General features: G+C 33.1%; 2 protein-coding genes across 5 annotated transcripts; both read left to right on the plus strand.

Annotated features, from left to right (window-relative positions):
• Positions 1 to 5,610: 5,610 nt before the first annotated feature.
• LOC101254492 (uncharacterized) lies at positions 5,611 to 10,418 on the plus strand. 2 transcript variants are annotated; one of them, XM_010323174.4, is made up of 9 exons: positions 5,611 to 5,951; positions 6,072 to 6,133; positions 6,217 to 6,283; positions 7,541 to 7,580; positions 7,821 to 8,056; positions 8,152 to 8,215; positions 9,042 to 9,133; positions 9,233 to 9,601; positions 10,115 to 10,418. In XM_010323174.4, exons 1-9 carry the CDS (start codon positions 5,910 to 5,912, stop codon positions 10,256 to 10,258), a joined length of 1,116 nt encoding a protein of 371 aa, XP_010321476.2. In that variant the 5' UTR covers positions 5,611 to 5,909; the 3' UTR covers positions 10,259 to 10,418. The 2 variants fall into 2 exon arrangements, with proteins under 2 accessions (XP_010321476.2, XP_019069374.2); XM_019213829.3 differs by having other exon boundaries at positions 5,752 to 5,951; positions 7,815 to 8,056.
• Positions 10,419 to 12,086: 1,668 nt separating this feature from the next.
• On the plus strand, positions 12,087 to 25,205 carry LOC101254206 (uncharacterized). Of its 3 annotated transcripts, XM_026031240.2 has the most exons (16): positions 12,328 to 12,342; positions 12,429 to 12,508; positions 12,621 to 12,696; positions 13,933 to 14,027; positions 14,984 to 15,144; positions 15,591 to 15,742; positions 15,968 to 16,086; positions 17,120 to 17,280; positions 17,387 to 17,461; positions 18,785 to 18,856; positions 20,070 to 20,207; positions 22,803 to 22,958; positions 23,660 to 23,712; positions 23,812 to 23,990; positions 24,746 to 24,825; positions 24,916 to 25,205. In XM_026031240.2, the coding sequence occupies exons 3-15, from the start codon at positions 12,694 to 12,696 to the stop codon at positions 24,804 to 24,806; spliced, it is 1,425 nt and encodes a 474-aa protein (XP_025887025.2). In that variant the 5' UTR covers positions 12,328 to 12,342; positions 12,429 to 12,508; positions 12,621 to 12,693; the 3' UTR covers positions 24,807 to 24,825; positions 24,916 to 25,205. The 3 variants fall into 3 exon arrangements, with proteins under 3 accessions (XP_004240013.2, XP_025887025.2, XP_025887026.2); XM_004239965.5 differs by lacking the exon at positions 12,621 to 12,696 and having other exon boundaries at positions 12,087 to 12,342; XM_026031241.2 differs by lacking the exons at positions 12,328 to 12,342; positions 12,621 to 12,696; positions 13,933 to 14,027.
• The last annotated feature ends 2,382 nt before the right edge of the window (positions 25,206 to 27,587 follow it).

The raw sequence follows: 27,587 nt of genomic DNA on the forward strand, positions 1-27,587 counted from the left end.
TGAGCTTGGTTAATTTAGTGGTGAATTTCTTTTGATAAATTGGGTGAAGTATAATTGGTTGATTGTCTTGAAGTCGATCCTTGTAGGTGTTGTATCCTACTTGTGTTGTTTTGCTTATCCCCCTACAAAAAGTGAGTGATATTTATTTGAAGTGCGCGCTTGAATACGTGTGCGTAATGTAATATGATGGTTTTAAGTACATTCAATTATAAACTACATAAACGTTTTTTAATCATACTTTTGTATCATATTATAGACTCCCTGCTCAATATTATCTATCTTTTTTTATCATTCTTTTCTTTTTGTTATTAAAAATTTAGAATTTTTAATCAAACTAAGTCATTATATAAAACAATTTATCAATGTAATATATTTTTCTAAAATTTTAAAAAACTAGTATAAACGTATTTCATGGTAACGTTTTAGGATATATTTTATTTTGTAAAAACTAACAGCATTAGGTTGATATACGTCACTGTAAGTAACGTTTTACTTTTAAAACGTTATTTTCAGTAACGTTTTACTCCTAAAACGTATAAAACGTTACTGTGAGTAACGTATATCAATCTAACGCCGTCAACTTTTAAAAAATAAAATATATGCTAAAACGTTACTGTGAGTAACGTATATCAATCTGACGCCGTCAACTTTTAAAAAATAAAATATATGCTAAAACGTTACTGTGGAATACGTTTATACTAGTTTTGTAAAATTTTAGAAAAACATATTATTTTGGTGAATGACTTTATATAATGGCTTAGTTTGGTTAAAACTCGAAAATTTATTAATCAAAAAGATGCTCAAAGAAAGAGAATGAACCACTAATCCATCACGAGTCATGACTAAAGGTTGTGATAGATGAATATAATCTATCATTAATTATATATAGTTTTTAAATTCGATTTCTGAAAATAAAAAATAAAAAGTTGTAATAAAGAGTGGTTCCTCTTTAATGGGCTTGACGTGAATATTTCTCATAAAATTTAATAAATAGATATAGTATATGACTATATTATGTAGTGCAATGGTAGTTTTGTTAATCACATAATCTAGCGATCTCTCTTCATATATTTTGGTTGTAGATGACTAGTATCTAATATACTATTCAAGGCTTAATTGTATGTAATATTTTATGCATTATGATAATATAAATTTACATGAGATGTTTTAGTGATACGTGTAAATATTAAGAAAAATTAAATAAATCAAAACAATCAAATATATGTATCAAAAGAATGATGAGACAATTATACATAAGTTACTTATAAATATACACATATATGTACAAGCATTTTTCAAATACAAAATGTACCATCATTGGAACAAAATCACATACATCAAACATGCACGGATTTAATTAACAATATACTTATTTGATTATGGATCCATATTTAGAAAAAAGAAGAAAATGAAAGATATACTATTTATTAGATACTTGTATCTGATATCAAAGATATATATTTATTGATCTTTTCACAGTCGTTTCTGACGAGCTCGTTGGATTGCTACCCACCACCACCGGACCTCCAACCAGTAACTTGCAAATGGTGCCAAAATTTATTACTTCTTTTCTACACCTTCCTCTAAATGAATATTAAAGTTTTTTTCTATTAAGTCTAATTAAAACTTCGTAGATCTAAGAAAAACTGAACAATCACTATCAATCGACCACTTTCAAAGAGACGCATAATTTCACAATTTCTTCCTCTTACTCTTCTCTAAGTGAATTTATGAATCATTTCTTTCAATATAATACATATGCACCGAATTGGTATTATTATGATTTCTTGTTTAGAACTTTGTTGTGCGGAATTTGATATAATACGAGAAAATATATACGCGAAAAACAAGACAACAGATTTACGTGGTTCACCAATAAATTGGCTACGTCCACGGGAAGAGGGGGAGCAGTTTTATTATGGAGAGGCAAAAAACAGAATTACAGAATAGGGTTTGCCATAGCGTCTATATATAGTGCTAAGCTACGCCCTAACAGGTTTGGGCCCAACATACAGAATCAACAGAAAATAAAAGGCCCAATACAACAACATTGTATACCGTCGGGCCGGGGGCGTCTCCGCCCCCCCGGACCCCAGGCCAGGGGGCGCGTCGCCCCCCTGGACCCCCCGACTCGCTGACCGGGCAGCGAGACCCCCGTCCTTTCTGTTTGTAGCGGGTCTGATTCAAGGCATTCAACAAACTTACTTTAGTCAACGATTACTTTCAGGGCTCGTTTGGTGTAAGGGATAAGAATAAATAGTTTTGGGATAAAATGATAGTCCTCGGACAAAATTTAGGTGTCTTGTTTTGGTTGACATGTTTGGAATAATTTATTTCACTATTTATAGCATAGTGATGGAATAAGTTATCCCATATACATGATGGAATAAGTTATCCCAAGATAACTAATCCCATGATAGTTAATCCTGAAATAACTAGTTTCCAATAATACTATGATATATGCAGAGAGATGAGGAGTTGAGTCCATTCTTCATGTGTTGGAGCAGCTAATTAGGTGCCATATGGATATTGATAATGTCGAACATTCGTCTTTTATTATAGCTGCCTAGCATATGATAGTGGGCTTTCTTGTGTATATGTTGCACAAATCGGTGTAGCAGATTGCTCTTCAAAGTTACACAATCACTTTTAAATACCATGACTAAAAATTTAGAGTTTGCACAAAATTATTGCCGAAAAAACAAAAGGAGAAGAACAACTTCGAAAAAAAGAGATGAATTCTCTAACATGAAAGTTAAGTTACTATAATATCCCTATTTAAAATGCCCATCTATTTCTATTTGAATAGCATATGTTTTCTTGAAAGTTGTGTTTTTTCTGATAAGTTTTGATTTTTATAAATTATTTTGACTTTTAAGATAAGTTGTGACATTTGCAAAGAATTGTCACATTTTTTTTATAATATTTGTACTCTTAAGTGTGGAATACACGTGCAATGCACGGTGTTTAAAAACTAGTATATATATTGATAATGTTGAGTAGAAAAAATTAAAATTGTAAATGTAACGATTGTAACATTAATTGTGTCAATTAACTTCTAGCATAAAAAATAAATTTGGACATAAATAAAAATAATAAGTATGCATTTGGACGTATTTGGTTATGCTCAAAATGCCCCCAAAAAGTTTTCAAGGTCAAATTTAGATTAGGTATCATGTATATCTAGCGAGTTAGGGTTGGGATTGGTATATATTTTTTAAAAAAAAATTGACATGTGGTTTTGTCAACATCATTTATTATGTGCCTTATAAAATAAATTTTAATGTACAGATTAATAGTTCTAAAAGATAAAGTATGCTAATTATTTTTTTCACATGTTCATATGATATTTAAAAATTAATTAAATATATTATTATTTATAATATTTATACTCTTAAGTGTGGAATACATGTGCAATGCATGGTGTTCGAGAACTAGTATATATATTGATAATGTTGAGTAAGAAAAGTCAAAATTATAAATGTAACAGTTGTAACGTTAATTGTATCAATTGACTTAAAAAAATAAATTTAGACATAAATAATAAGTATGCATTTGGACGTATTTGGATATGCTCAAAATACCTCAAAAAAAGTTTTCAAGGTCAAATTTAGATTAAGTCTCATGTGTATCTCGTGAGTTGTGGTTTGGATATATATATATATATATATATAAGAAAATTGACATGTCGTTTTGTCGATATCGTCTATTATGTGTCTTACAAAATAAAAATTAATGTACCAAAAAGTAGTTATAAAAGATAAAATATACTAGTTGTTTTCTTCAAATGTTCATATGACATCTAAAAAGTTAATTCAATACATTATTATTTATAATTTATACTCGTAAGTGTGAAATACACGTGCAAAGCACGATGTTCGATAACTTGTATATATTTTGATAATGTTGAGTAGAAAAGTCAAAATTATAAATATAACAATCGTAATATTAATTGTAACGATTAATTTTTAGCGTAGAAAATAAATTTGGACATAAATAATAAGTATGCATTTGGACGTATTTAGGTATGCTCAAAATACCCCTCAAAAATTTTTCAACGTCAAATTTACATTAGGTCTCATGTGTGTCTCACGAGTTGGGGTCGGGATATATATATATATATATATATATATATATATATATATATATATATATATATATATAATTGACATGTCGTTTTGTCAATATCATATATTATGTGTCTTATAAAATAAAATTAATGTATGGAAAAATAGTTCTAAAAGATAAAATATACTACTTGTTTTCTTCATATGTTCATATGATATTTAAAAAATTAATTAAATACTTTATTATTTATAATATTTATACTCTTAAGTGTGCAATACACGTGTAATGCACGATGTTCGAGAACTAATATATATATATATATTAATAATGTTGAGTAGGAAAAGTCAAAATTATAAATGTAACAATTGTAACATTAATTATATCGATTAAAATTTAGCGTAGAAAATAAATTTGGACATAAATAATAAATATGCATTTGATCGTATTTGGATATGCTCAAAATACCCCCCTCCCCCCCCCCCCCCCCCCCTCCTCCAACCAAAAAAAAAAGATTCAAGATCAAATTTAGATTAGGCCTCATGTGTATCTCGCGAGTTGGGTTGGGATATATATATATATATATATATATATATATATATACACACTTTATTATTTATAATATTTATACTCTTGAGCATGAAATACACGTGCAACGCACAATGTTTGAGAACTAATATATATACTGATAATGTTAAGTAGGAAAAGTCAAAATTATAAATGTAACGATTGAAACATTTATTGTATCAATTAACTTTTACCGTAAAAAATAAATTTGGACATAAATAATAAGTATAACTCTCTTTTACTAGATCTATACAATCTTAATAGAATCAATTCAATATAAATAAAGAGTTATCTTCCTAATCAATGAGAGACTTTATTTCTTTCTTTTTTACATAAGACACAAAAGTGATCAAGCATAACAGACTTGATGATCGTACTTAAACCTCCTTTCTTATCAATGGTATAAGCACTATTCTATTGTTTCTTGTTCTTTGTGTATCACGTGCGTTTTTTGTTGTAATACTATTCATTCCTTTGTAAGATGTGTAGTGCTCTCATTTTCACATTGTTGTTATTGTTCTTATTTCGATATGACTGTTTTCAAATTATTTGTTTATACTTTATTTTAAACCGAAGTTTTATGGTTAATAACATTTTATCTGAGTAAGATTCGTATACACTCTACATTCTTCATATCCAACTAGTAGGATTACAAGCCCTACCCTTAGAGTGAGCCCTACCTAATACAAATTCAGATTGATCAAATTCCGATGCGATACCTGACATCAAATTGGAGGAACCCCCACAAAAAATGATAAATTAATTTACTTTAGCAAAAATTAGAGAAGTGCATACATATATTTTATGTTCCACCTTTGGGCTTAAAGCTGCATTTAGCAACTCTGTTTGTATCGTCATTCTGCCTTGACAACGTCTAGGGTTCGAATTTCATATAAGATCTGTATGCACTCTACACTCTTCACTCTTCATATCCAACTTGTAGGATTACAAGTGCTATCCTTAGAATGAGCCCTACCTAATACCCATTCAGATTAATCAAACTCCGATACGATTCCGGACATCGGAGAACCCCCATAGAAAAATGATAAATTTTAACTTATTTTAGCAAAATTTAGAGAAGTGCAAACATATATTTTATATTCCACCTTTGGGCTTAAAGCTGCATTTAGCTATTGTGGTCGTATCGCCATTCTGTCTAGACAACGTCTGGGGTTCGAATCTCATTTTCTGCTTTTTTTTCTTCTTCTTCTTCTTCACGATCATCTTCTGCAATTCTGCTTTAGATCCGTTAACTCTCATCCGTATTTTGCCCAACCATGGATCCAGATTTACCTCTTTCTTCTTCAAGCACTAGAAAGGTTCTTTTTTTTATTTTTTTTTATTTTTATTTTTTTACAAATTTCCAAATTTTGTTCCATTATCCTCCAGATCTCTCTCTTCTGTTACTAAATTATTCATTTTTAACTCTTATTTTACAGGTGAAATTCGCTCCCAAAGGACCTCCCCGTCGAAAGAAGCAAAATCCTGCACAACCTAAAAAGTATCTTTTTTTTTCTTATTTTTTTGGCATTTACAGTGTATTTTTTTAGTATTGATTTCGTTAGTTTTTTTTTTCTTTTGCAGTGAAGCAGATGGAAATGAGGATAGGGATGATAATGAAGCTGCTGAAGCTGTTCTGCGCAAAGTCAATGTAAATTCATCCTCCATTTTTCACTTTGTAGTTGTTATTGCTTGTTCCTATGTGTTTATATAGTTTTAGCACAATAATCAAGAGATATTAATATTATTTTTTTTTAAGAAAAGAGATTTTGTTAACTTTTTGTTTATTTAATTAGCTTCAATTTGTAGTGTATGTCAAAGCCATGTGCTTCATTATGGATTTCAAATATTTTCCTTTTATATATATATATATATATATGAAAATATATATATATATGAAAATATTTTTTCTGGGAAAACAAGTTATCAAGAGTGAGGAAAATGACTTTCCTGGTAAAAGAAGGGGGGAAAAAGTTTCTCCACATTAGTTGTGAGTTGTGACCTTCCACCCTCCAACATACCTCGTCTTTGCCCCTACCTCACCTCTCATCATATTTATCTAGATTATGTATAAATACTTTTTGGATTAATATTACGAAACATAAGAAAATAAGTAAGAAATCACACCTATTTATTTTTCAAGAGAACGTTTTCCTTCATAGCCAATGCACCCTGTGTCTCAATCTTAAGACTAATTGGAGTTGGCTATATCAATCCTCATATATCTATTTCGCTCTATCGGGATCACAAACTCTTCCTACCTAAGATTTTGCATAGCTAGTCTCAAGCCCAAATAAGGAGAAAATGTTGTTGTAGGATGATGATAGTTATAAAGTAGTGTTCTTTTGGGGAAATCCAATGAGATATTATATAGTTGTGTCCAAAATATTAGAGAATTTAAAAGTGGGGTAGAAATTATTTCGGCAGGGTGGTCCTGTGAACATGGAAAGGGGAAGAAGAAGAAGAGGGAAAGGCTATAATGGGTATTCTTATCAAAATGAATGAAGTTTAGAGTAAAACTGCAACCAATAAGTTGACATCATCCCAGAAAAAAATGATATACTGTGAAATACAACTAAGAAATGGGTGATTAAAGTGGAGTTATACGCGTGTTATATGGCGTCTATTATTTGATTGAGGATATAAGTGAATCAATTTCTTAGTAATTGTGCTCATCCCATCCATAAGGGTCTTTATGGATGACAAAAGATGATTAACAGAAGAACGATGCATACTGAAACATTGTATCATTTAAGTAGTATTTCTGTTACAAGTTTACAACTTTAATCTCCTTATAGTTAGTTGACAAATGACGATAATTATATTTTTACTACAACCATTGACACCCTTTAATGACAATCCTGGGTCCGCTACTGTTGACAATAATTATTCTCTTTTGTCTGATCAGGAGCGCTTGACTAGACAGAAACCTAAAACAGAGAAAAAAGGTAAGCTTTCTCTTCTCCTGGAATCGCTAGTGATGCTTCAGTTTAGTGTCACTCTTCAAGTTTTTATATGAGATGCATTGTGATCAATATGCCAAGCGTGCAAGTCTGGCTAGACATATACACCTTGCCAGTTTATTCATCATACTATTAGTTATTGGCAGTTTTCTCGTTCCTTATTGTTTATGGTCATGGATTTTTTTTTTTGATGAAAGTGCATTGACATTAAAATGAAAGCTGCAGTTGAGGTTGCATTTGCTCATGGAGTAGCATCACCAACTTCCACAAAGACTTCTGGGAAGTCTAGGGAACTCACTGTCAATCAGGATAGTACTCTGAAAGACAATGAATCTTGTGATAACATGGACATTGATTCTTTACCTACTTTACCTTCAAGTACTGGACCAGATCTTGCTGAAATGTCAGTCAATAATTCAGATTCTTTACTTAAAAGGAAGAAAGAGTATAAAGAACCTTGGGTAATGGTTTTTCCTGCTATCACATCTCTTTAGGCACCACAATGCCCAAACCAACATCCATTAACTGACCCGTTTGCTTCTTGATGCTTTGGCAGGATTACCATCATAGCAACTATCCTGTAACCCTTCCTCTGAGAAGACCATATGCTGGAGATCCAGGTATTTCTGAATAAACAGGAATATTTTAAAGCAAAAACAATCTAACTCCCTTTTCCCCTAACTGACTAGTTTGCTTTCCTGTGTGTTTCCCTAAAAGTATGTCAATCATCCAAGTTAGAGCTTGTCCCTATAATTTCCATTTCATATTACCATAAGAAACTAACTTTTTGTCATTTTACCATAAAGTGTGAATTTATCAAATTGTATATCCACTCCTAGATTTTTTTATAACCGAGAAATTCTCGAGGGCTAATGTCTCACAGTTAGGAACTCGATGAATACTGAGGCTGCCCCTCTACCTTTCTCCACTTAAAAACTAAGCTTTTATATGCGGCAGATTCAACCCGTGATGTGTGCCTAGGAGACATATCATGCATTGTGTTCTTACCACTACACTAAAGCTTTGGGCCTATTCACTTTTAGACCTTTCTCCACTTTTAATACAAGAAACTTCAGTTTTTGCCAATATCAGTTCCTGGTGTAGTACACTTCTCTGCGATGTTGTCAGAAGTGTTTCTCTTTTTAATACTGTGCTAATGTTTTTCTCTATGATCTCCGACCATTTGCTGCAATTCGAAGAGCGCAGCTTAGTCCCTCTTGTCAATTGTCAGTTGCTTTGGGGCATGCGACTTGTTTGAGTCGTTGATTTAGAGATGAATGATGATAAAGAAAGAAGTTATTGTGGTTTAAGATGCAGCAACTATTGCCTATTAGTATAAATGATTTAGTCTTAAAGAAGATGATAGAACTGTCATGTTCGTTTCTCATTTTTTATGCCATGATTTCGCATTATCATTTATTTGTTCCTGTTTTTTCTGGCCTGTAGAAATTTTAAATGAAGCTGAATTTGGAGAGGCTGCAAAAAATGCTGAGTATGATGAAAATAATATAAATCCTGCTTCAGAGCTTGGCTTACTGGTTGGTATCTGCTCTATGCAGTAATTCTGAATACAAAAACATATTCGTAGAAAAACAAGTTCTTCCCTTAGATTACTAATATGGATATTTGGTTAACAGGAAAAGAAGGATGATGTGCAGCTTCTTTTTCTTCAGCTTCCTGCTAATTTACCGCTAAGCAAGTTGCAAGCTAGCACAGGAGGTAGAGATACTGCTGTCAGCTTGACATTGCCAGGGGACAAAAGTGACATAGCTGCAACATTGTCATCACCTATGCTTAAGGGAAAAGAAGTTGCTGGCAGTGCTCCCAGATTTCTTGCCAGTGCAAAAGGGAAAGAGATATCTGACAGCTCTACAATCTCCAGACGACATAATAATACTACAAACAAAGTGTGCAGTTTGCAAGAGTTGCCCGCGGGAAGCATGGGGAAAATGCTGGTTTACAAGAGTGGAGCAATTAAATTGAAGCTTGGAGACATTCTATACGATGTGAGTCACATCTTCTCCTTGCTTTCTAGACAAACTAAAATTTTCAGTTTGATAATAAACTCGTCTTCTCAATTTAAAGATATTACACTTCCGTAAGATGATTTAACTATTAGGACTCCAGAGTGTTTACTGTGAACTGTCCATGAATGACCCTAACTTTAGCATTTTATCATGCAAAGAATCAATTTATTTAGCAGAACAAGCATCACATCTTCTTCCATTTGCTTTCTTCCTTATTTCCACTGAGACTTGTGGTTCAAACAATTCTTAAGCTTCCCCTAGTGGTACAATGTTAGCCTTTTCTCGATAATGTATGGTACTTCGGTTAATGAATCCTTTTCATCTACCTCGCGTTTGAAGTATGACCTAGCAAAGTGATCTGTGAAACGGAAGTGGAAAATAAACCTGCAGTTTTTCGCAAATACATTCATCATAATGTTCAATCACTTTTTTGGTCTCGTGCAATGTGTCTGTCAACATGAAACTCCTCTAACATCAAGAAACTACTTGCAGGTTTCTCCTGGTGTAGAATGCTCTTTTTCTCAAGATGTTGTTGCAATCAACACTGCTGAGAAGCAGTGTTGTCAGCTGGGAGAACTCGGAAAACGGGCTGTTGTCACTCCTGATGTTGATTTCCTCCTGAACAATCTGATGTAGTTGAGCTTAAGGTCACCTTAATTTGTCAAGTTAGAGCAGGGTTTCTGTTGTTAGGGAAACATTTACTTCAATTTCTAGATTTAGAAGATCTTCTGATTTCCTGTATGGAGGATTTGTCTTCAATATCTTGTGCATATCTAAGAACCTTGTGTTGCTCAAATAGATTTCCTTCAACTCTCAGTTGCTAAATGAAAATTGTGAGAGAGATTTGCTTGTAAACTGTCCAAAACTATCAATAACCTAAAAAACCATTGCTAGGAGAATATTTTCTCTAGGAAAACAAGTTTATTAAAAACGAGGAATATAAGTTGCCTAGTGAAAGTAAAGATAACAAGTTTCATAAATGGTCTTTCAAGCTCATTGTCTCCTTTCCATCTCCAACATTAACCCCTTGATCATCGCCAAACTTCCACTTCCCACTCATCTTGTCCCCATAGTGTTTTTCATGATACAACAACAACAAACATATCGTGTAAAATTCACTAAGTCGGATCTAGGTAGGGTAGAGTGTATGTAAAGTAACTACTAACTCATGGAGATAGAGAGTCTATTTCCAAAAGACCTGATCAAGTTTTCATGCCATGATATGTTGCTAAATATATACTAATTTTCAGTGTGTTTCTTCTTACCGGTTATAAGAGAAGGACCATTTCACATTAGCATCAAGGAAAATGACTCAACACTTGCGAGGATTATGTTATTAGAAGCGGTAAAATTTAACTATGAAATTATAACAAGCGGAGTTTGATTAGATTTATAACTCATTCATTCATTAATCTTATTCTAAGTCATTCAAATTCAATTCAACTCGTCCATTTAATACTCGCGAGGATTATGTTATTAAAAGCGGTAAAATTTAACTATGAAATTATAACAAGCGGAGTTTGATTAGATTTATAACTCATTCATTCATTAATCTTATTTTAAGTCATTCAAATTCAATTCAACTCGTCTATTTAACACTCTTGTACATGGTGTATTTGATATATATCATCACTATATTGTTGTTGGAGATTTACTTGTTTTAGCTTTCCTTATAGTTTTGGCTTTGATTCAATGATGAGAGATATACAGCAGGGCCTCAAAATATGATTTGCAACAATTTTAGAAGTCAAATATTTTAGTTGTAAATGAAAAAACTTTCTTAAAAATCCCCTATTCTTAAACTATCTATTGGAATCTCTAATAATAATTATTTTTTACTTTAAAAATTTAAGACAGAAGTTAATTATTTTTTCTTTGTTCTCGAAGACCATAAATACCTTAATAAAATAAATATTTAATGAAGAGAGATTATACTTAAGATATAAAGGAGTATAAAATAAAATAATTAAAACATTCTCTTAAAAAATATGTTCTTAGAGAATGTGTCAAAGAAAAAAAACAATTTTATATATATATATATATATATATAGACGAGTATAAAATAAAATAATTAAAATATTCTCTTAAAAATATTTTCTTAAAGGATGTGTAAAAAAAACACGATTATATATATATATATATATATATATATATATATATATATATGAGAATGTGAAAAGGATGATGTGACACTTCCCAATAACCTCCCGTCGTATTTATCTTTTATTTTGGTCATTTTTTGAGCTTTTATCTCATTTTTAATTACAAATTAAAAATATATTCATGATTTTATAAGAAAAATATTTTGATATAAAAGTGTATACTATTTTTTATTTTTTTAAAAATAAAACTAATAAAGTTTTTAAATTTTTAAATTATATATTTAAACTAAGCCAAATAAACTCTAAATCCTAGATTGCCCATTATATATAATATTTAACGTTCTTTTAATAAAATTCTCTTTATCTAAAATTTAAACCCGAGCTTTGATTTAAGCAATCCCACCATAACTCATAAACCCGGTTCAAAGTCCACATTATTTAAAGTAAGAACGGGCCGTAAACAACCCAATAAACCCAATTTCATTCATGTTCTTCTTCACTTGTTCGATCAATCGACGCCATAGATAGAGAAGAGAAATTTAGTTGAAGCAATGTCGAAATCAAGTGAAGAAGGTGACCGTCCGGCGAATCTATCGCACACATTTAAGTACTTGCTCGGTCAGTGCTTTTCTCAGTTTTTCTTTGTTCAATTTTATACTTTTTCTTCATACAGTTTTTTGTTATGTGATGTGTTATGCTTGTAGCTACTCAATTTTTATCAAGGGGAATACCGTTCATATTCAACTCTTGGATCGTTCGACATCTAACTGAAGAAGATTATGCGGTAATCTTCTATTTTAATCCTTGTTCTATATTACTAGGTGATTTTTTTCTCATTTCTCCCACTCTTAGTGAACAAAAGTTAGTTGATACTTGTTGCTGGTGGGTGGTTATAGGTGTGCGAAAGCTTTCCCGGACACTACAGTTATCCTAAAAAAAATTACTTCTCAATAATTATCGTCTTTCTATATGGTAAGTGATCCAATTAGAAGTTGTTTCAAAGATTTAAATGACAATTTAGTGAGCATTGGAGTGAAGTGAACACAAGAAAAGTTGAATTAATGTAGAGGATTCAGCTCCCGAGGTGTAGCATTAGCAACAATAACAACAACGATAAACCGTGTGTAATTGCACAGGCCTACCTTGTGAAGGCAGAGAGGCTTTTTCCAATAGATACTCAGCTCAAGTAGGATATATCAAACTCAAGTATGAAAAGGAAATATAGTAATGAAGAAATTATGCTAAAGATATGAGATAGTACTTAATGAATTTGGTGAACCGTGATCCTTGCTAGTTAATTTTGTTCTCATCTACTTAAGCTTTAGTTGACATAGTTACCCGATATCTGTGCTGGTGTGACGTAGAAAGTATACGGTGGAATAGTCGGGGTTCTCAACGCTAATCTTAGCAAATGAATGAATATAAAGGATTCATGTAATTGACCCCAAGTTTGTGATTGAGGCTATGTTGTTCTATTGTCTTATGTATATGCATATAGTATTTTAAGATTATATTTATCAATAAGTTGGTTTGCAGTTGTTTCGTCTCACTTGTTGCACTCTCCTTGAGGTGAGGATACAACATTTGAAAATATTACTGTAGTTAATGATTATCAAAAAAATAATGGAAACTGTTTATGATTTCGTGGTGTTTCATATTAAATTCGAATAGAATTTTGTGGGCTCTAACAGACAGGTGATCAAAGCTGAACAAAACAAAGTATGAATTGGTCATATATTAGAGTTGGTATTTCAGCTATATTCTAAAATAGTATTTAAAGTATGTAATAAGTCTGTTAGAGAGATTCCACATTGAGCTTATTTAGGTATTACCTCTACTACTTTGCTGTTAATTTGAATTATAAAAATATAGCAACCTCTACATATCTATGGACAGAAAGAAAATAGGGATCTGTCAACTAAATTAGCTGGATTGAAGAGTGAGAAGAGCTCTCTCACCTTTCCTTCTGGAAGTTTTTGTTGTTTCTTTTCCCTTTGTCTAGTTTAAACTTTTGTGGCTGACTGATTGTAAACTAGACGTCACGACATCGACATGTACCAAATTGATTAGCCATTATTTCTTTAATTTTTGTGGTGATTTGAGTTCGAAGTTGTCTTATCAACTCAGCTGCTTTATTACACTCCCCAACCTGAGCTCTTGGTTTTATGTAAAGGAAAATGTCTAACATCTTGTTGGTAAATCATGCAGTTGTATGCTGTACAATTTCACTTGTTCATTACTTGTGTGCTTTTTCTTAGTCGAGAGGGCTTCAGAAGAGCATGCATGAGGGCAGACATTTATAGGTACTATTAGATATTTACTATGATGCTACATTTAGTTTTGTTGTTCGCATTTCATTTCACAACTTCTTTTAGCTTCAATAGATAAAAAGTATCAATCAGTGGAAACATGTCGCAACTTTCTCATTATTGAGATTAAAGAGTTCACTATTTATCTCATGCCGTAAGGATATATTTTTCTTCAAGTGGTCATGGTCATAGTTAATAAGACAGGTTTTTATACTTTTGTTGTGGCTGTTTTATGTGATTCACATCATACCTAATGATGCTTGTTATTTTTAACTTCTTTTAGAAAGATATATTTATTTGTACTTATTAAAAATAACTAGGCAGGTGTATCATCAAGGATTTTCATTTAATCTGCAAAAAGCTCAGAAGGTTTGTAAAATCATCCACTTTTGCATTTTCTCATTTTCCTAAAGTCTCCATAAAATCCACTGCTTTTCTCAGCATCGACATAAAAATGTAAAAAGTCCTGTGTGGAGAAAGACTAATATTTTTTTGTGACAACACGGATAAGTATGTGAAAATATTTTTAGACGTCTTTGACACAGACGAGAGCAGATAGGTTGGCTAAGGTTTTGAGTTCTCAGAAAAATATGCGAGGAAGGGAAAGAGGATACTCTATTTTGGGAAACCAAATGTCTGTTTTTTGACCGTTTATATGACTCTCCTAATATCACCTCCAAATAGTTCACAGATTCTGAAATTGAGCAAGTAGAGAGTTTATTTCCCTGGTTTGACATGACCAGGGAAATGAAACCAAACCAGGGAAATAAAAAAAAAAATCCCCCCAAAATAACCAGGTTTATTTCCATGGTTTGACATTGTGATGAGTACAGAAAGGTTATTTTTCCTTCGATTTCTTCCATTTTATATCTGCTTTGTGAATTTCATTGCAAATATCTTTTTCGATTATGAGTTTAATGTTTAAGGTTGTTACTGTGTTTAAATTGCAGTGGTGGATCATCAGGGAGAGGAAATGCAGCAAAACTCTTGAAAGTAGCATGGATGACTCTCCCTTTGGGAATAATTATCACATTTGCAGGATGTATTTTTGTTTTATGGTGGCAAGAACTAAGTTATTTTAGTCAATTTGCACAGGCTATATGGATAAATGGTGAGCTTAAACTTTGATATAATCTTTTAAAGCATTGTGTTTTGCGCTAATTCTACAAGCTGCTTATCAATGTGAGCCCGGAAAACTCAGTTTTCCATGATTACTTATCTCCAAAAAAGAATGACTCTGTTTACTAATTGCATTTTTTTAGGCTTTTGAACCATCACTGTTGAGAGTTTGAATCTAGACCCTTCTAAAATCGTTATTAATTGGACGTGTGCATTTTTTTCTATCAGTTCATTGGCTTTATGTCTTTGGTTTCAATGTGATTTTAATGTCATCCTGACCTGCTTAGAACCGTTTCTTCTGCCTGCATCTGGTTGGAGGTTCGAGACTTGAAAGTAGCATGGATCAGACCGATGACCTTCCCCAGAAGTTGATTTTGTGATTTTTGGTTTCTGTTGTTTGACATTTTTATTTTATTTGGAATTTTATTCCCTGAGCAGGTTTTGCATGTATATTGGAGCTACTGGCTGAACCCTTTTACATCTTATCTCAGAATTTGCTTCTCCTCAAGTTGCGTCTGGTAGTTGAAAGTGTAGCTACCCTTTCACGTTGTATAACTACTTACATCCTCATTGTAAATCTACCTGGCATGGTAATCAACATCTGCATTATTTACTCTTTTAGTTGTTTGTTTTGATGTTATCTTTATTTACTAAGTTTAAATAAGTTTACCATTAGCTGCTTTTAATCATGTTCAGTTGTAACATGAATTACTGTCTTAAATTGTTTATGCAAAAGATGGACTATGTTGTTGCTCAATGGCATAGACACCTAGTGTACCTGTTCAGGATTGAAGATTAAAATTTCTTACTTTCAGGAGAAAGCAATCGCATTTGCCTTGTCACAAGTCGCGTTTGGAGTTTGTGTGTTCTTTGGCTATTGGGGCTACTTTCTTCTTTTCCACGTGTATAGCTGTTCTGATCTCTTCCCTTTTAGGTAAGAGTTCTAATACTTCATCATCCTCTATTGCTATCATATATGTTATACATGTCATATTTTCTTGATAAATGATGATTTTTTTCCACACAAAGTAAGGCACAAGGGTGGTGCTTATAGAAAAATTACAGACGGAGTACAGAATCACCTAGAGAGAGAGAGAGAGAGAGGAAGATGTAAGCAGGCAGACATAATGTGTCTATATTGGTCCTAAAGAAAACAATGAAGTTTTTTTTAATGAGAATGAAGCTTTTCCTTCTTTTCTTCTTTCCTCCTGCAAACAAATTTTATAAATAGTATTTTTCTAAGAATTAACGTAGAAGTTGGGTTGCAAAGTTCTCACTTGAATCCTAACTTGTTCCTGAATGTTTGTTGGGTATCTAGTTCAAGATGAAGCCCTGTCCGAATCATTGTTTGAGAGTAGTTATTTAATTTTAAGCGATTTAGAAATTTACCTTTGGTAGTAGGAGAAACTTTTGATGACTTGGGGTCGAGAGAAAATGTCTTGTATTTATAAGAATGGAACCAATTTCTTTCTTCCCGTTCTTTTTAATACTTAAACCTGCGCCAGCCTGCATCGTGACTCGCAAGCCACATTTCTGCGCCGCAGTGCAAATCTGTGCTGGAATTGATAGTGTCTCTGTTTAGCATGTGCTGCAACGGCAAATCGTGCTGCATTTTCTGAAGTATGTTGTTCATTAAATCACACATAACTTTCTCTGTATAACTTCAAGTGATGAACAGTTTGAAGCATTGAGACTAAAATTCAAGGACTTCTACTTCGCCTTATGAACCATGTTCCTACACCTTTATGTGGGTTCACGTACCTCTGATTCACTACAATAACTTCATTCACGTCCCAAATTGATCCCAAATTAATCTAGAAACTCGTGGGGCTTTACAAAGCCTGCTTTCGGTTTGGAGTTATCAGTTGTCTTTACAAAATTTCTCTGCCCTTTCCTTTTATGTTGACAGTTCTATTGGAATGTTTGTTCTCTACCATTATTTTAGTTGACAGTTAATATCCTTTTAGTGTAGGAAGTGGAGGCATTGATGAACAACTTTCAAAAATGTGTATGTTGTTTACCTTTCAATCTTTCCGCAAGTTGATTCTTCAAGAAGGAGAAAAGATGGTTCTTGTATGGTTGGACACACCATATAATCAAGCAGTATATGGGCTTGTAGATAAACTAGGTATTTTAGTTCGTTATTCTGGCTTCTACTTACCGTGTTTCTTAAGATAGCAGCATATTTTGCTTAAATGTGTCATAATTTAACCAGATACTAAATTGTTTTTCAGGCAGCTTAGTGGTTAGGCTGGTGTTTCTCCCATTTGAAGAAAGTTCATATGCTACATTTGCAAGGTCTGCATCAGGTTTATCTCGCCTTCCTTTTAGGACTCTGGTTGATCGTAATCATCTTATTTTCTCAATTTCTTTTTTCACCTAAATAGCTGTTACCTTGGTGAGTAATGCTAATTTGGTTTCAAAAGAAGGGAGGGGCAAGGAGCGAGAAGTTCATCAGTTTACTTCCTTAGTAGGATTATTCCATGACACAATTACAAGGGAAGTAATAGAGATATAATTCATCCTTCAATCTAGATTTGAGAGGTTAAATTAACCCACTTTTACTAACCAAAAGGGAAATGACAAATAATCACCTCCTACCTATCACTTTTTGCCAAGCAGAACCTGTTCTTAACAGGATTGTTGATTGGCTTCTAAGGAAGTTCAAAGACGAGACGCGGATAGAATAGTGGTTCCTTAAGTGATGCCATGCCCATTAAAAATACTTCTACTCTGTTAAACCACAATTATACTGGTATTGGCTAGTTGTCAGCATGTCTTACATTCCGATTTTGAACAGAAGCTAATAAATAGAAAATGAGCTTTCTTTTTCTTTAACTTTAACCACCTAAATGAACTATTACTTTGATTATTTTCTGATGCTACTTGGTCTATTTGTTTCTTTGACAGGATTTTGCCTGATCTATTACTTCTTTGAACCCAATGATCTTTTAACATCAATTGTATTCTGCACTTGTCAGACTAACTCTTCCAGTATCTTGATCTATAGGTTGTCAATCTTAATCTCTTAAGTACTACCTAAGTACTGTTTTTGGATATAATACGCAGTTACTTTTCTCAAAAAAGTGTTAATCTATTCAAACAACTGGTATTAGAGAGGACGTGCCTTTGATAGCAAAAGGCAAAATGTCATCTTTTCCCCTTAGTTTTCCCTAGAAAGCTTCTTAAAATTGATGATAGAAAGAACACTGAATTTTCCTGGAGTTCTGATTTAGTGCACCAAGACCCAATGAGTAGTTTCATCCATGACTTACAGCTTGATATCCAAACTTGCAACTGTTGGAGTCTCACATCGGTGGGAGAAGGGGGTTCTTGGTCTCCTTATTTAGTCTTTGGACAATCCTCCCCTCATAATCTAGCCTTGGGTTAAGTCATGATCTAGCTTTGGGGTTAAATTAGGTCCAAGGACCATTTCTTAACATGGTATCAGAGTCAGGCCCATCACAAATTATTTTTTCCAATGTTAGGCATCTCATTTCTGATATTGCATTTTTGGTGTTTGTGACTGCTGCAAAGCTATTAAAAAATAAATAAACTTTATGGCAATTCAGTTCTGTTCATCCAATTTGAAGTGGCAATTTGATAACTAAACTGTTTTACTGTTTTGACAGGTGAACAGACTCAGAAGCAAAAGAAACTGGGAAAAAGTTTGACCGAAGCGTTGAAACTTGTTTTACTAATAGGTGACTCTGACATTCTTTCATAACAGATCTTGCTTCAATATTACTTCAAAAGAAATACATCCTTAAAATTTTCTTTCTATGGAGCTAGACTAGTGGTTAACTATTTCTACTAATATCCTACTGGGTCATAAAATTAAGAACTTGTTACTGAATGAGTAAAATAAGAAATGACTGTTCATCTTCTAGTAGTTGAGCCAAGTCCTACTCTTTTCGGACATGTTGTCTTAGCAAACATTGGTTCTCAGATCCAGTTTTATCAATGATGTCGTTTTTTTTTGGAACTTATTCTACTGTTAAACATTCCGGGTGCTGATCATTTACCTTTTGACAACTTATACATTATGTTATATATTTTCTTACAGGAATTAACCTTGTTTTTCGAATGAGAGAACTATGTGAAATCACTATTGCGTCCTCTCTGTCTTATTAATTACTGTTCTTTACACAATCCTGTATGATATGGGCAGTAAACTATGGATCATTTCTCCGTTTTGCATAATATGGGCGATCTGGAAAGAGAATATGAGGTGTTTGAAGGACAAGTTATATAGAGTAAAGCATATTACTTTGACTACCTTATTTATGCAAACAGAGAGATTTAAATTAATTGACATTTTTTATGAATTAATTAAATGTGTGCCTTAATTACCGAAGTAACCTTTTGCGCGAGTGGAATGGACTACTAAATCCTGAAGCTAATAAAGACCTGAATTAAAATTAGGCGAACTTGTATTTTGGGCACATGTCTACTGTGGTGAGTGGTGACAAATTCACAGTCTACTTTGAAAAAAGTACTTGAAAGCCTTAAAAGATAGAGGCCTATGTACATTGTACTCAGCATTTGGGATTTTATGACCGTTTTATGGGGGGACAAAGAAGGGATGTTATGACTTATCTAAAACTTTAAAAAGGTCTAGCAAACTTGTTTTCTGGCTGCCATTGAAATGAGAAGTTTCAATATATGTTCTTTAAACTTGTTTTTCCTTGGGCATTTTGCTTGGGTGTGTCAGCATCATTGCCCTATGCTTCACTTTATTTTCTTCATAAATATGCTTCAAATAATAAACTGACACACAATATGTTTCACTCTCTGCTTGTATTCATTACATAGAAAAATGTTGGTGAATTTTTATTTTGTTTTAGCTATTAGGTGCTTAAAACAAATGAGACTGCAAATAGCTTACTATCATTCTCAAAATTGCTTTTCTTGTAGGTTTGGTAGTCATGGCCTTTGGCCCTAGCTATTCGTACTCTCTCATTAGGTTGCTGTATGGTCGCAAGTGGAGCGACGGAGAAGCCTCAACAGCTCTACGATACTATTGCCTCTATGTAATTCTGTTGGCCATGAATGGTAAGATCATGTTTGGTTTTCATAATAATAACCAAATATAATCTCTTTAAAAAGCAATTATTGAATAATTAGTTTAAAAATTATGACTTCCATGAAAATCTTATGCTGTTATCACTTAACAGTGTTTTCTCATTTAATGACTAAACCCAATTTAGATTAATGAAACAAATATGATTGGAATACTAATTAAATCAGATTAAAAGGTTCCAAATAAACCAAGTCCCTCCTTTTTTAGAGTGATCCATGAAAAATTCTACTTAAGAACTTAGACAAAAAAGGAAAGAATGATTGTTTGAGTAGCCATTTTTTAGTAGCCAATTTTACTGTATGGTTTATTTGTATTATCATGAGATAATCTCACTAGGTCCTGATGGGGCTACTGACCATGATCTAGACTCAAAGGTTCTTTCTTAATTTTATAATGAGTAAGTCTAAGCGATTTGTCCTTCCATATCCTGATATATTGTGACTTAAAAAGAAAAGCCTTTGATCATGAAATATTGTGGGCTTGGGACTTCTTCTCGATTATGTAGATTTTAGAATTGTGCATCAGCCCGTGCATTGGAGCTGTTTAATAATAATTAATAACCTTGGACCACTTATACTGTCAAATGTGATACTTGGCACCTAATCAACCTGAAACTCTCAGTAAATAAGGCTAGAAAATGTCAAAGCATTGCATAAAAACTAGTTTATTTTTTAATAACTGGATTATCTTATGAAGCAAGAAGCACACATATGATGATAATTAAGCAGGTCCAATGAAAGTTCAAACCTAGTAAATAATGATGTCGAAACAGAGCTGTTTGTATATGGGAAACAAGGTTGTGAAGATTGGAATTCCCAACTTTGTTTTCTATTTTGATGCATTTGAGTTTGTAATTTAATTGTACCGCAGCAGCCTCCATATCAGAAATTACTTAGAGTTCTGTTCATGTTAGAAATTTCTGTGAGTGATGCAGTTTTTCTCCTTTCAGATAAGTTTTGGAAAAGCATGATGTTAACTGAAAGTTATAAGATAAAACATGCTCTTAACTGGAATCTGGTGAAGTTCATTCATGAGTCATTTTTGTTGTTCATTCTTGTTGAACTGCTGCAACCTTGATGCATGCATTAATTGGTGACTTTAATTGTAGCTTTTGGTAGATGGAACCAATAGCAAGTTTCTTCTATCTTATTAAATTATGTGAATCTTTTCAGGTAGAAGGCTAGACTGTTAGAGAGTCTACAGCTTTAGTTATTTGATTAATTATGACGTGCTAGCCTGATAATTTTTACAGGACCAAGCATGTGAATATACTTTTCATTGTGGATGAGATTGGCACTTGAACTCACTATACCATGTGAAATTGTGTGAAATGTAAATCACCTCATCTGAAAACTTTTATTGTTACAGAAGGATATCTTAATTTATTTAGTTATGTCTTAACATGCTTAAATCCCATTAGATGGATGCCTCTTTTGTATGGTGTGTGGAGAGTTTGAGAACTTGCTTATTATACGTTTGCTCAGCCTGAATAACTACTTGGTGATTTTTCCTCTGCATGATACTTTAAGTTCGTTTGTATTTTTCGGATCCTATATAAATGGTTAGCTTCATGTAGCCATGCCTTACCCAGCCAATCATCTTGTCGGAGATGAATTTGGTATATTTAAGGAATAGGCCATCTTTTGGGCTTTTGTCCCTAAGCATTAGAGGTCATGTACCAATGAGGACAGGGTATGCTTAAGGCCTGAAACGAGGCTGAAAACATATTGAGCGCTTCGCCTCGCTTATTATGCGCTTTAATGTCGTCATCAAGGCTCTAAGACATACTTTTCCTTGCCAATGAGCCTGTCCTTTTGGGGTTGCACTAAACAATTTGAATTATCAGTTTATCATAATTTTTTCAATTTCGTTGTCCATATATTTGTTGTTCGTTCTTATAATTATTTAACTTGGAGTAAACATATGTTTGTATTTTTTCATTTGCGCCTTTTCTCATTAAAACCATGTTTTATTTGCGCTTAAAGCCCCAATAGACTTTAGAGCTTTTTTGCATTTTTCACTTTTGATAACACTGGCAGTGTTCCTGCATCTTTCAGCTAAAAACAGCATATACCTGTATGAGAGGAACAAAAGATCCTGATATCTGTGATCTTTTCCGTACTTGTTCTCAAGTTCTTACCAATCCAGAAAAACTCCAGAAGTCGCTGCAGTGCATTGCAGCTTGTACTATGCTAATACACAGTGTTACCAATTGCCTTTTTGAATTATTGTTGGAGGTTTTAGCTTTTTTTTCCTTACTAATTTTGTTTTATTAATTCGATCATTTACGGATCAGTTTATTCCTTTTACATTTTTCTGATAAGGCTGCTTTAAATAACTTTTAAAAGCTTGTTTATTCTATTTCAAGTAGCTGAAATCTACAATCAAGTGTGTTCTCTTCTGCTGTAACCTGCATCATCAATTGGAATGATGTGACCTAAAGATTTTTCCACTTATTTGCTCTTTGTTCTCTTCAGCTTGTGAAGATGATATGTTGAATTTACCCTGGCAAGTAGTCTACAAATCTATTGTGAATCCTGTTGACTTTTTCTTCGTCTTTGGTGCAGGAACATCAGAAGCATTTTTGCATGCAGTCGCAAATGAGATTCAACTCAAGCGCTCAAATGATTCCTTGCTTGTGTTCTCATTGATTTATTTGGTGTTGAATGTGTCTCTTATACATTCAGCTGGTGCTATTGGGTTGATTTTAGCTAATTCTTTGAGTATCCTTTCATGACATATTAAAGTTCTATATTTTTCTTTTCTAAAACTTTGAAGTGTTTGCTTTTGTTATAAAAAAATTGATGATCATTGTTCTCACTGCATATCTTGGTTCAGAAATAAGGCAAGGTCTTGCAGTTTGGTGCTCTCTTGAATAATCATGCTGCAACCATACTTAGGGTTGCATGTTTTATTTTCAGCATCTTTCACGTTACTAGGTCGTAATGAATCATTTTATGAAAGAACTATTTTCAGGAACACTTCTAATATGTAGAAGTAGGCTAAAAGAAGCATGCTTTTCACTGTGGTAATGTCAAGAAGCTTTATATGCATGAGGAGAAGGTAAGGTTTACCTGATGATTGCTATTGTTTTTTGGAGTTAGTAACAAAGGTGCAGCAGTAGTAGTATTGCAAACTTTCTTAATAGTATCATTCTGGCTGACTGCTTAAACCGAAATAGCTATCTGCCAAGTTTGTCAAGGTAACAAGCACGTGTAGGCTCCCTTTTCACAAGTACAGGAACTTGCTAATAGTGAAATAGTTTATATGTGATTTCTGCTTACTCTCCTATTGCAGTTGCATCTGTTTACAGAACTGGAAGCCCATGAGTGGCTAACTAATTGGTCGGAAGTGTGAAACTGGTTGTCGGTTGTCCTTAAAGACATCTAAAATTTGTAGCCACTAGTTCCTTGACTTTTAAAAGATATGGCTCTTAGGATCACTTACTCAGCAGTATTCATCAGGAACTATTTCCAGGTATTTTTCCGGATGCTTGTGATTTTTGGATGTGTAAGGATTTCAGGAGTTGGTATTTCCTTTGATACTGACGATGATATATTCTTTGGATTTTTTCAGGATTCATCCTCATTTTCCTTTCGCAGATGTCTGCCTTCCGGTTGGACCTTTCTACTTTTTTCTGGAATAGTCACTCTAGTTTCAGAAAAGATATTTCTGGATCCGGATGACTTCTGGAGAACATTTAGCATTCACTTCTTAGTGGGCATAACCAGTTTCATGCTAGCAGCCTTTATCATGTAAGTAGAGGATTTGAATCTCTGTTTACCCATGAAGTATTTTGAAACTTGTCTAGTTTATTTGTATAGCACTCTCGACTCCCTCCCAGGTGACCTTTCAGCCTTTCATTTCTGGACTTCCTCTCTCTCTCGTGCGCTCTCTTATACACTCATGAAAATGTGCGCACTCACATACATATATATTTTTCTTTTCAGAAGGGATTGTTGGGATCTTATGAATATCGTTAAGTTGTCCTACATTGGTTTGACGGATAAGTTGTTTGTCTCCTTATATAGTTTGGGATAATCCTCACTTCATGAGGTAGGATTTAGGTCCTTTTCTTAACATGGTAGCAGAATCAAAACTGTCCCTATTATTATGTGCCCCATTGTTGGCCCCCATATTATATTGACCACGCACCAGTTGGCAAGTCTGACCATGCGTCGGGAGGGTGTGTGTGTATTAAATCGTCTTGTGGTTGTGGGATGGATTGTTTTTTATCTCGTATGGTCTTGGATAGTTCTCATCTTTTAAGCTAGTTTTTGTTGTTGAGTTAAAGCCAAAGGTTCGTTTCTTTGCAAAAATTACTGTTAGATGACTTTGGCGGAGCTAACATTTTGTAGTTTAATGCACTGTGGTAAGTCTGGTAAAGTGTAAACTAGGCTAAAACACGACATCAAAACTTAACTTTTATAATTTGGAAGTCCTTTAACTAAATTGTATTCTGAAAGTATTTGTATGTATATTCGTGAGTCTTATCTATCTTAATCTTCAGCTATCGTCGCGAGAGGACCTTTATCAATAATATCATACGTTTCCGGGAGCATGCTGACTGAAGAAGAAAGTCCCACTCCAGTGAGAATTTATTTCCCAAATCTTTAATACTCAAAAATTCTGTTATGTTTTAAGTTTGACGTTCACCTAAACAGATGTCTCTCTATGCAGGTCAAAGCAGCAACTTATAAGGGGTGCTCGATGCCTTTAAAAATGAGGTATACGCTTTAAGCCCGAGAAAAACTTACCCGCACCGAGTCTTTACACCAAGCCAATACATGCCTGTTATGTGTTTAAATCGAAGGGCCTATTTGTTTCATTAATAATAAAATTATTGTAGGCATTTTTTAACAAGATGAAACATATTATATTTTTAAATTTATTTGTCTTTTTTTTTAGCTTGTTCCCAAACATTAAATAATGTTTCTCTTTTATGGATAATTTTTTAAATTTAACTTCCACATTATATGTTTAAGATTACAAGATAGTCTCTAATTTATTTTTGGCTTTAGATCACTAATTAATTTGGGACGTGAACTATTTAATCAATTTACAATACAAGCGTAGTGATCAATTGGACCTTTGATTAATTAGCCTGAGCCCTCACTCCTTTCATCTTTATGCCTTTCTTTCAAACTTCTGATTAAATTGGAGAACTGGTGCGCAGAGGCAGTAAGATTAATATCATTACTATGCTGTGCATATGTAGCATTTATTGCCATATCCTTCCTTTGGTTTCTTTTTTCGCCTTTTTACGAGGTAAAAATTATGTTGGTCAGTGAAGTGAGTCGAGAACAATAAGGTTTCAAGTTTAAATTTTTACAGCAATAAAAATATTTGGTGATTGTTTTTCATTTATCCTAATCTTTCTGGATAGAGTTACCTGGTATCTCGTAGAATTAATCTAGGTGCACGCAAGCTGGCCCGACATTACGGTTAAAAAAAATTGTTTAGAAGCTTTACTATTAAATGACCTTGAAACCCTCTTTTCAGCATGCTAGATACTTTATATACATTTAAGTGCATCTTGATTAATGGAGAAACTCATGTATTTATCATAACAATTCTCTTATCCAGTCCTTGGATTCCTCCAGCTGGAATAAAACTTATAAAAACATTTTTCTTAGTTTGGTTCCACTTTTAGGATAAATCTAAATCCTGCCTTTTGCAAATCCATAAGTGATCTTCATATAGCAATCATGAATAGGTAAGAGATTTTTTCATAGGTCCTCAAAAAGAAGCATAGTGATGGATCGCACCAGAGAATATGGTTTAGTGGTTAATGAAGTAGTATATATACTAGGTGATTTCTTCTCATCGTCCAAGTCTTGGTAAATAGAGGTACCCGATATTTGTGTTGGTAGAAAGTAGCAGATAGCTTGTGAAATTAATCGAATTGTGTGTAAGCTGGCGAACATACCACTATTATCAAAAAAAAAGAGAATACACAAAGTGATGGATGACTAGGCCAAGGAAAACGAAGTGATCATAGAAGACTTTTAGGGGTGTATGGGTTGTCTTCCAGTTTCCATACAAGTGACCAGTAATATTAGAGCTTGGTAATAGGCATTGAGAGCTTGGGTAAAAAGGTTGCCAAAGTGGGGATATGAAGCCTATGACGTGATCGGATTGACTTAAAAGTTGGTCAAACTAACTTCATTAAGTTAGTTTTTAATTTCTGAAAGTGTTTGTCAAATATTAAAATAACTTGAAATAAGTAAAGAAAATGACTTCAAATAAATTGGAAAGTGTCCATCAATGTTAAAAGTAACTTAAAATAAGTTTAAAATGACTTAAAATAAGTTTAAAATAAAAATAGGTCTCCCTTGTTGATTATTTTTTGACTTACAAAGTCATTTAAGTTTGACGGGCTTGTAGTGTATTAGGCATTAAACTAAATAGAATTCATATTTTATATTTTTTTGGGTGGTGGGTGGTGGGTGGTGGGGGGTAAGACAAAGTTAAAACATTCTTATGTATCATGATTGTCTTTTTTGATTTTTGCTTGAAAGGTTTGACTCTTTAATGGAATTAGTACCTTTGCCCTTTGCTTCAAATTGTAGAAATTAGATGGACAGATATCTAGGACTAGGGTATGATTATGTCTTAAAATTTGTTAAATTCTGATTAGAGAAATGTCTGGAAATGACTTCTTTAACTTAAAAACCCTGTTACTAGTAGTTTTGATAGTGTAGAAAAAATGATCCAATTTGGGATATCCTTATATTTGATTTAAAATAGAGAAGATGAAAGGTGTAGAGAAGCAAAAGTGGAAAAGGAGTAATGTTTCTTTTTTGAGTACTATCTAACAATAAGTGCAGTTAGCCAAAATTTGATCATCTGCTAAGTGCAAACTTTAGAATGTCTTTTTGGTAAAAATTATTCGCGTCTGGTGTTGACACTAAATCATACTAATTTATCAATAAACAAAGGTGAGAATGCACATTAATTAACCGTAGTTTAGTGACAAGAGGGTATGTGAAAATATGTGTCATGTATTCATTGATTCAAGGTAAACATCACACTCGGTAAGATTTTACCTTCTTTTTGGTCTTCACCGATAAGGTTGAGTTTTAATCTATTGGTTCACTCTATTTTAACCTAGGTTAAAATAAGTTTCTTTAAATGTCTATTTTCACCAATTGTATTCATGTTGTTATAACTAGACTTAAAAGAAAAGTTGTTACAAATAGTAATCTTACATGAGTGATTTGAGAAAGGTAGAGTTTATGTAGACCTCGACCTAGAGAGGTAGAGAAGCTATTACAAATAATAGGAAGACAAAATGGATCACTTAGGTCTCTTGGACAAGGTACTGTATATCTTGCTGGAAATGATTCTAA

This window comes from Solanum lycopersicum, chromosome 5 (genome assembly GCF_036512215.1).
Source record: "Solanum lycopersicum chromosome 5, SLM_r2.1".
Taxonomy (NCBI): domain Eukaryota; kingdom Viridiplantae; phylum Streptophyta; class Magnoliopsida; order Solanales; family Solanaceae; genus Solanum; species Solanum lycopersicum.